This window comes from Amaranthus tricolor, chromosome 6, assembly GCF_026212465.1.
Source record: "Amaranthus tricolor cultivar Red isolate AtriRed21 chromosome 6, ASM2621246v1, whole genome shotgun sequence".
NCBI lineage: Eukaryota > Viridiplantae > Streptophyta > Magnoliopsida > Caryophyllales > Amaranthaceae > Amaranthus > Amaranthus tricolor.
The window spans coordinates 24,913,134-24,922,794 of NC_080052.1; the positions used below are offsets into that span (position 1 = coordinate 24,913,134).

Sequence of the window (9,661 nt, forward strand, 5' to 3'; positions counted from 1 at the left end):
GAAACAAAAGAACTATAAATCTTTAATCCTAAAACATGATTAAATTGCCTATGAAGATTGCTCAAATGTTTTTGATGATCGCTCAAATGTTCTCGAGAAATAATGAAGATTGGCTTGAAACCAAAAGGAAACAAAAAAAATAAAATCAAAAAACAAATTAAGGCTCATCAAAATAATAAAGGAACAATATTACTCAAAAATATGATGAACGTATCTAAACATATCACCCAATTTTCTCAATCACTTGAAGAGGCATACTGTTTTCTTTGCATTGCCATTCTCAATTACAAAAGATCTCTAAAATCCCAACTCATAACATGAAATGAAATTATGTAAAAGCTATACACACTGAAATTAACAAAAAATTAAAAAGAAAAAAAATACCAACATAACATCACAACCACCCACTAAACAAGTCATCAAATCTCAATATAGTATTGTGAGATTCATTCATTCCTAATTAGTAATACCCTTTTTCTTTTTCTTTTTCTTTTTCTTTTTCACACCGGAATAACATCGATCTTCGAGGTGTCTTCACATCTCAATACGATACCTTCGAGGCTTGCCGGGAGTATACATTTAGACCACTGGCACCCTGTTGGCAACGGCTCTGGCGGAGGAACTATCATTAGCACATTATCGTTTCGTTGTACCACTCCCATCACGCTCACGGTGCTACCTTCTTTGATGTACCTATTCACACGGGTTAAAATACACGTGTTAGACCGAATACATTCCCCCATCTCGGAACTACTCAAAACATCGACAAAGAAATAGTGTCAAGATAATGCTTACCCTTCTTTTAAGCGCATGACACGGTCATCACTAGAGAGGTTTCTCTCGGATAACCACCGAACAAAATCAGGTGACATGTCTTTGTTTGATGGATTAATATCAATGACGACAGATTCGTCAACATATGGAGTCACTCTAGCACCATACCCCGTCTTGACCAGAGCTCTCAATCCAGATTGAAAATCGGAAATGTAAAAATCAACCACATGCCGCTGCAATACAAGAAGCTTGACATCAGATCAATGCTATGAAATGCAGCTCATAATACCATTAACTTTAACAAAGACGCTTGATGTTTCGAACATGTAACACCTTAGCGACTCTTTCGGGTTTTTGAAAAAAGGCAAAAAAAAGGAAATAACAGCGTTAAATCTCTAAATTTCATAGGCTGCTTATGCGTAAGCTGCATTGTTCGTACTTCGTAACATCAGAGGCCACGCCTAGAGTATCTTCGAAAAGCAAATCAATCTTCCAAATGTTATTATCTTATAACAGAAAAAACAGATCTTTCAATATAGCAGGTTTTCAGCATCCGTCTGACGATAGATGATGTTTCTATCAGTATCCCAAGGACAGACACAACAAAACAATCGAGGGATATGTTCTTTCGACATACTCATTGACTTGACAACCAGTTTCCTGTTTTTCATGAATATGTGGAAGAATTCAAAAGAAAGAAGATGACCATTTTCGGGTTGAGGGCTTGAGGCCTATGTTACTTGGACTCTTCATTTTGCTTCACGTACCCGTGTCCGATCCTTGATGCTCGGACATTAGTATGGCATTTAGACTCTTCATTTTAGGCGTAAAATTGAATATTCAGACGTATCCGACACTTGGACACGTACCGGTATCCGACATCAGTACCCAAGTCCAAGTAACATAGCTTGAGGCCTGAGGGAAGGCTTAAAGTTCTTAAAGCTTGAACAATCTTTTGAAAAGTTAGGCAACTCTGTCTGTACTCATTAACTATGTAACAACATGAAGCATTTAGATGGCAGGAACAATGTCCAATATACAAGGGACCTATTATGAACGGCATGCTACACATCTAGGGGAAACAAAGATGTAAAAAACGTCATGCTAGATATTTGAATTGAATGCAAAAAGGGTTGATGAATTACTTCCATGCAATTGAGAAAATACAAATAACTAAGATTCAGATTTTAAATCACTTGAACTAAAAAACATTCATTTATGCAGATGAAATTTAAAACTCTATACAACAGAAGTCACATGCAGTTCTTTCAAGAAGCAGAATTAAAACTCGGCGGGAGCCATGAATGCAACACAATGCTTTAATTTGATTAGGTCCGTTTGCTTTTCCTTATGGGTTATGGAGGGAAACAAACCAAAATGAATTCTCAAGCCTGGAACGAGGACCTCTAGCAAGTGAAAAGAACTTCATAACTAAAATCACTCTTCATGGGATTCAGAATGTATGGACGTCATGGTCTAATAATTAACCGGAGGTGTTCATTCGGGTCAATGGGTCTATTTCGGATCAAGTGTTTCGAGTGGGTTCAAAATCGGGTTTTGTGTACGCATTGGTTTTTACATAATTGTAAATCCATTTTTAAGTCAGGTCAAATCGAATTCGATTATAAGATCGGGTGATTATCGGGTCATCGGTTTTGATTTGGACACCTCTATAATTAACTAATCCCCCCTAAAAGATTTACACTTGGCTTTACTAGGGAGTTTAAGAATCAAGGCTAGAAAAAAATTTGGGATGAAGTGAAAAAGAAAGAAAAGTGGTAACCTCAAAGAGACGTCCGAAAGTTTATATGAAATTCATTCAAGCCAAGAACAAAATGTTTTTAAGATACCCGTACGGAAAATTTGGATGTTTATGGCAGAAATTGACTGAATTTGCTACGGATAACCGTGCATCTTTCATTCTATCAACCAATAAGAACCAATAACAGGGTTTGTCTACTTCCTATGCAACTACAAAACTAGTTTATGAACTATTAAATATGCTCCCAAATAAGAACCTGGATTGATGAAGATTGATGAATTGAATTAATGTAACCAATAATGGATTTGCTCCCCAATATGGAAATTACAGCAACCCTGGAATTATCATTAGAGTTAGTTCCATACAACACCTGTTCTCAATTTGTTAGACTTGCAAAGTTTATACCTGAAACTCGAGATATTGAAAAAAAAAAACAGCGGATACTTTGCACTGCAACAACTAATGCATACAAGTGGTATAATTCTGTAAAGGGTGTTAAAAATTAAAAAATTGTGACACAACATATTGTTATTGTTAATCTTGAAACCGTAAAACTCCGTGCAGATTGCAGCCATGCCCGCATGTTTGAAAGATGCAAAGTATATTTCTTCGTATGCGCACACAAGAAGCAAGGTTATACCTAACAGTTGCAATGAATCTATGCGATAAAAAAGGCTGAACAAGACAGATGGTTTCTCACCTCAAGTGACCGGAGCCCCCAAGTAAAACGCCGATGACTGGGGTTAGCAGCTTTAGAATCCCAGCCTCGATACTCATATAAGCTAGTTGAAGTGTAGACACAACGAGGAATTTTTTGAAATGATGATTCAAGAGGTACATTTCCACAAGTTACCACCTTCATTTGAATGAGAAATTGGTTAATTGATTCTAAAAAGATATCAAGTAGAGCATACAAGCAAGTACTTTACTAATGTATATTAGAAAATAAGGTATTAACTAAAAAGTTCCATTAGTTCTGCTAAGATAAACTTAATATTAGAAAAGTAGTGCATGCTTAAAGATTATATGGCGAACTACTACATGAATCCCTTGTTGAGAAGGACGTTGATCAGGTTCCAAAATCATATTAGCACAATTGCCATCAATCTGTAACTTAACATGTCTTTCAACTAAAGTACAAATTTCATGTAAACTAAATTCACCCTTTAGTTATATTTTTTCCTTCAGCCAAGGAATTTAACACAATGTTCAATACTTTCAATACGCAATTCATTGACCCTTAGTATGATGTACAGAATTTCTCCACCCATTTTTGATTTTACTTTATCATAGTTGTACATTTTATTATTCCCAACCAAACAATGCTCACTCCTAAAGTAGATATCATAAAATCTGTCACACCATTGATAATGGTTCAAAGTACTCTGTTGAAGGTAGCCATGAGAAAGAAAGATGAAAAGGTGAGATTGTTATAAAAGGGGAAGAGGATATACCGATGGCAATTGATTATTAAGAGTTCTGTATTCAGTTTTCTAACTCTTAAACTGCAATTTTTACATGTACATCTACTTTTTTCTATCTCTTTTTACTCATTTATTTCTCATTCAATACAAAATCTCAAATCTACACTTGTTGAAGGTCTATAGCTAACTCGGATTTTGATACTTAAGGTGAATGTTTCTAATGCAAACAAAGCCAATAAAGGCCTTATCTTGTTGTAAAGGAGTAAAGACGCAAAAGTCAAAGTAACAATGTTGAGCTCTAGATTTTGTGCAGGTGAAGTTTTAGTGAGAAGGCTTCCTTTATAATATATTTAAAGCATGAAAACTCTAAACTCCTAACAAGAATACTTAAGGAACGAGCAATTTGATGATGATGGAAATATGGAATGTGTGGATGAATAAAAAAATGTTGATCCACCTTCAAAAGAGTGGATTGTCATTGGGAAGTAACGAAATCAACATGAAATTTTTTCAATTACGCTAGAGAAACAAGGATACTAAAGAAACGAGCAATTTATGATGATGAAATGTGTGGATGGATTAGAAAATGTTTATCCATCTTCAAAAGAGTGGATTGTCATTGGGAAGTAACCAAACCAACATAAAGTTCTTTCCATTACATTGGAGAAACAATGCAATCAACTGTTAAAATCACAATCATTCTTCTTCACAAGTAAAAAAGACACTATTGGTTGATATCCAAGCAAGCATAGCTGTTAGAGACTTATGGATCTATATGATCACAAACAACAAACTATGATACAAAATGGATCTATAAGATGGGATTTTAGCAAAAAAATGTACAGTTGAAGATCAGAAATTATGCAATTCAAGCATAAAAAAAATGAGATATCAAATACATTGAACCAAGAAAGACTACATGCCATATTATTAATTTGTACAAATGCCCAACCAAAATAAATGAAAAGTACAGAGTGACATACCCCAGACACTTTGACAAACTGTCCATTTCTCGCTGTTCTAAGCTCAGCGTCTGGATATTGAGCGATAAATCCTGTTATAGCTCTCCTTCCCCAGCAAGTATTCCATGTAAAGACAGCTGCAACCGCACTAAATAGCACCACCACCACAATGAGAAGAATAGGATTGTGCACAGCTCCAAGAATGAAACCACCAGCAATAAAACCCATAACAAATAGCAGAACCATGGCATACAAAATAGACTTAGGGAAGCTCTTGTAGAACGAGTACTCATCCTCTTGATTAAGTTTTGTCACAGCCTGGTTGTTTACAATTGATGCAGTATGATGTTTCATGGAACCCATGGACTCCAGAGGACCAGAAGCCTTTCGAGGAGCTCCTGAAGAATTCAAGGGGCCTGATGAAATCGGACCTGAAGTTATCAAGCCTGTGGTGGGAAGAACTGGCGCAAGAGGGCCAGAATTCTGACGAGAAACGCCTCCACCAGCCTGAGGACCCGAAGACTTTTTCACAGGCTCGCCGTGTTTGTTGAGTGGACCAGAATTAGTTTTTTTCATGGACGCTGAACCAGAACCGCTAACATTACCAGAAGAAACCCTATTCACAGAGTTCTGCATAATCGGGCCAGAGTGAGAAGCGGCTCCTCCAAATGATCCTGTCCTCATAGGAGCACTACTGATAGGTCCAGACTTACGTGACCTCGACCCATCTACAGGTATATCAAACATCTTCCCAAGCTCCCCGGACTTTTTAATATCACCTCCGGTATAAGGCATGGCCACAGAACTCATAGTAGGTTGTCTTTCCTTGGGTTGTTCAGGGCGTCCTGACACATAAAGCCCATTACTGAGCTTATGAGATGGGAATCGAGAACCCATCAGGCTGGTCTCTTTGATTACCCAGAAGATAAGCACAAAACTTCTTAAATAAAATTATGTCAAGGAACTGCAAAGTAGGATTTAGATGGTCAAGTTAATGCCATTGACAGGTTTAATCAAAGGAAAAAGTATATAAATATCATTAACAGACATTATGAGGCTCGACAAGAAATATACTTACGAACCTTGAAATTGAAACAAAAATTTAATTTGGCAAATGGTTGATAGCTAATCGAAGTAGCTGATTTGACCAACTATTATTGAGCATGCTTGTGGGAACAGCAAAATTAGCTAGCTTATAACAAGTTGTTTTAACCAGCTAATTTAACAAATACTAGCATTGGATGGTTTGACCACTCAAACATCTATTTTTCCCTAAATAACCAACAAACAATTTTGCCAAACACCCGTAAAAAAAGTATATAGAAGAACTTATATTTTCATGAGCACATCTTATCTTATTTACAAAATCTAAAAGCACCATATAATGCAAGATAAACAATTGGAATCCCCAAGCCAAAGAAGTGTATCAATTTAATCCTACAATTAAAACAGTTAAGCAGGCTCACTATAAGAAAAAGGACAACTCCAAATTATATTATTACTTAGATTAATCCTTGAGGTCTTCAAATATTTATTCAGAATATTCTTCACTGTATTAGATACTACATATGGTAATCTGATTTTTTAGGAAGAGGCATAGGCAAATAAATAAACCAATAAATAGACATTTTTGTGTTCTAATCCTGCAAAAAATAAGAAAATTAGTGCATCCCCTCTTATTAAATGTCTACCATGGAAATCATCCTTGAATCAACATAACCATGACCACAACAGCACAACCTCAAGAACAAAATACTTAATATCATACCAACCAACCAACATCATCATCATACCCAATATATGAATATATCCCCTTCATAGAAACCATGATCGGGGTTTGACAGGGTCGAATGACGGCATATCATACCCTTATCAAAATAGATAGAAAGTTTACCGTCAGTGAGACCCTCGGCTCGAAAATGACTCGTACCAACCAACCAACATGATCTCATTCTCACAATCATAATCAAAATTAAGCCTTTATCATGATTGTAAAAACCTCAATGGATCCGGGCTTTGTGCTATCATTCAGTACAAAATCATACCCAAAACTCCATTCCTAGTAAGTAGTAACAGTATACTCCAAATGCACTAAATCCACAAAAACAAAACATCCCATAGATAATAAATTCATAAATTACAATCACTCCACAAGCCTAAATCAGCTAAAAAGCACTATAGACTATCCAAAAAAATCAACAAGATAATGATAAAAAAAATAATAATAACTTTAGCTCAAAAAACAAACAACCAAATAGATTACAAATTGCAGATCCAGAATACAAATCTAGGGTAAGGGAAAAAATACAGAACCATAAACAAGCAAAATAAAGGAAAACAAATACAAAAAGAAATACCCATATCATCATTTGAACCAAAAAACAAGAGATCAAAAAAAACCCAGAATAGATTTCACATTACAGTACATAAAGATATAAAAAGTTAAAAACTTTATGGAAAATTACCTAAATGGAAATTAAAAAAGAGTGAAGAATTCAAATCTGAAGTAGTAAAAGTGGAGTAGATCTAATCAAAGAACAAATTAATATGGAATCCATAATAATATTGACACCCAACAACTGTGAAGCAAACTGAAATAAGAAGGAGGTAAGAGAGAGAAAGAAGGGTGGAAGGTGTGTGAGAAGAGGCAGAGTGGTTATTGGCTGAAAAACAGTGATGGGGTTGGAGGAGAATAATAATAATAACTTGTAAATTAATTTAATTAATTTTGCAAGACAAACAACAAATAAGCCAAAAAGATCAAGTTAGCTATATATTATCAAAATTACAAATGGTATTTGTATTTTTTTTAAGTAATGAAGATATTTGGCAAATAGTTTTTTATTTTTAGTTTTTTAAATGGTTTAAAACAAATAAAAAAATATGAAAAAATTACTGTGAATAATACAACATTTAGTTAAGTTTTGTATAATAATACTAATTTTTATTAACCATAAATAACATCAATTTAAGAGTGTTTTTTCTTTAAATAATAATAACTTTAATTTATTAACTAATTTATCTATTTTTTGTCATATAATTTCTTATCGTTTGATTTTTAACACGTTAGAAATATTCTAAGAAGAGACCCTTAAGTTAGTATTATTCATGGTTAATCAAAAGTTGGTATTTTTGTAGAGAAATAAGCAAAAAGTTGTATTAATATTGGTAATTTTTCCTATAAATATTTGATAAATGACGTTTATAAAATTAGGATTGTAAAAAAACACTAATATGAGTAATTTTCTTTGCTTTTAGATTTTTCCTTTAACGATTAATAGTCAACAGCTAATTTTTACAAAATATCATACTTAAACAATGAGTTTAACACTTTTAAAGTTGTCAAACAATACTTTTAAATCGATCAAACAAACCAACAACTACAGTCAACACTACTATCAGTCCAAATAAACATCTAATAAGAAAATAAAAAAATAATAACAATAGCAGTAGTTGATAGGATTGTACTTGTACAAAACACAAGAATTTACTGAGAAGGAAAGATAGGAAACAGAAATGAAAGCATACCCTTCACCTTCTTCTAACTTCTACTGCCTTTATGAATTTGGAGTATTTTTATTTATATCTTCTTTCTTCATTGGCTGTAGCCTTAATAGTTAACTTATCCTGTTTAATTTGCACTATTTTTTAATTTATTTTAATAAATTTACTCTATTTTTATTTTTAATAGAAAATGACTTAATTAATTTTATACTTTATATTTTCTCTCTTATTTTTAAATAAATATCAATAATTTTAACTCAATATATCTAACTTTTTAATTTTCGTGCTTTAAATTGAATAGGAGTATTTCAGTGAAACTACAGTTATATTGGGTATGTAAGACAAGTATGTTAGAGAATATGTGCTCTAATTCACTGCTGTCAAAATTGACCCTCGTTTTGCGCCGGAATATCTCACACTCACTTTATTTTCCTTTTTTATTAATACTTAACACTTAATTTTGGGAACAAATTATCTTCTCAATATAGTACTGCCTCCTATTCATCTTAGAAGTTCTATTTGACTTTTCACGGATTTTAACAAGAGTTAAAAGTAGAACCCTAAGGGTAGGAAAGAAAGTAGTATTATGGGTTTTTTAATGTAAGGGAGAAAAATTAGTATGGGTAATGGAGGGTATAATTGAAAATAGGATAAAGTTATTAAGAGCATAAAAGTCAAAAACCCATACCAAAAATAAAAATGGGACAATTAAGGTAACTTGACCATAAAAGAAAATGAGACACATAAGCTGAATGGGAGGGAGTATTGCTTTATTTTTTAATTATCTATGCTTATATTTCTTTCATTTTGAAATACTCACCACATTATGCTTATTGACATTATTCATCGTTCAAGCTTAATTTATATATTGTGACAAATATATAAGAAAAAAGTTAGTCAAGTGAAATCTTGTTTGAATTGTTTAATCATATATTTTCATAATGGTAATTTTTTATAATTTTTAAATGTGTATAGTTCGATATATAAATAGTGGATATAACACATTGAATTCGGAAAAAATCAAATGTAATATGCATGTAATACTTCATATCTTATACCAATATAATCTCAATGTTCATAACATAATCTTTGGATTTTTTTTTTCCCTTTTTGCTTTTATGGGTAATTCGATGGGATTTCTTTTGCAATCCTCTCGTATAAGTTTCTCTTAGAAGAAGCAACTTTACTTATTGAGAAAAAAAATATTTACCGATGCTAACATGTCTTTAAAAAAA

At 33.2% G+C, this 9,661-nt stretch overlaps 1 protein-coding gene across 1 annotated transcript; it reads right to left on the reverse strand.

Moving 5' to 3' along the window:
• Positions 1-167: 167 nt before the first annotated feature.
• On the reverse strand, positions 168-7,649 carry LOC130816130 (uncharacterized membrane protein At1g16860-like). Its single transcript, XM_057682764.1, has 5 exons — positions 7,388-7,649; positions 4,944-5,886; positions 3,237-3,392; positions 796-1,007; positions 168-693 (listed from the first exon to the last, which is right to left on the reverse strand). The coding sequence occupies exons 2-5, from the start codon at positions 5,817-5,819 to the stop codon at positions 501-503; spliced, it is 1,437 nt and encodes a 478-aa protein (XP_057538747.1). The 5' UTR covers positions 5,820-5,886; positions 7,388-7,649; the 3' UTR covers positions 168-500.
• Positions 7,650-9,661: the final 2,012 nt, after the last annotated feature.

Excerpts from the sequence above, each read along its gene's own strand:
- LOC130816130 (XM_057682764.1), bottom strand. The coding sequence starts at position 5,819 with ATGGGTTCTCGATTCCCATCTCATAAGCTCAGTAATGGGCTTTATGTG. Across the intron at positions 3,393-4,943 it reads AGTTTGTCAAAGTGTCTGGG|GTGGTAACTTGTGGAAATGT; the intron begins GTATGTCACTCT and ends ATTCAAATGAAG. Across the intron at positions 1,008-3,236 it reads GGGGGCTCCGGTCACTTGAG|CGGCATGTGGTTGATTTTTA; the intron begins GTGAGAAACCAT and ends CTTGTATTGCAG.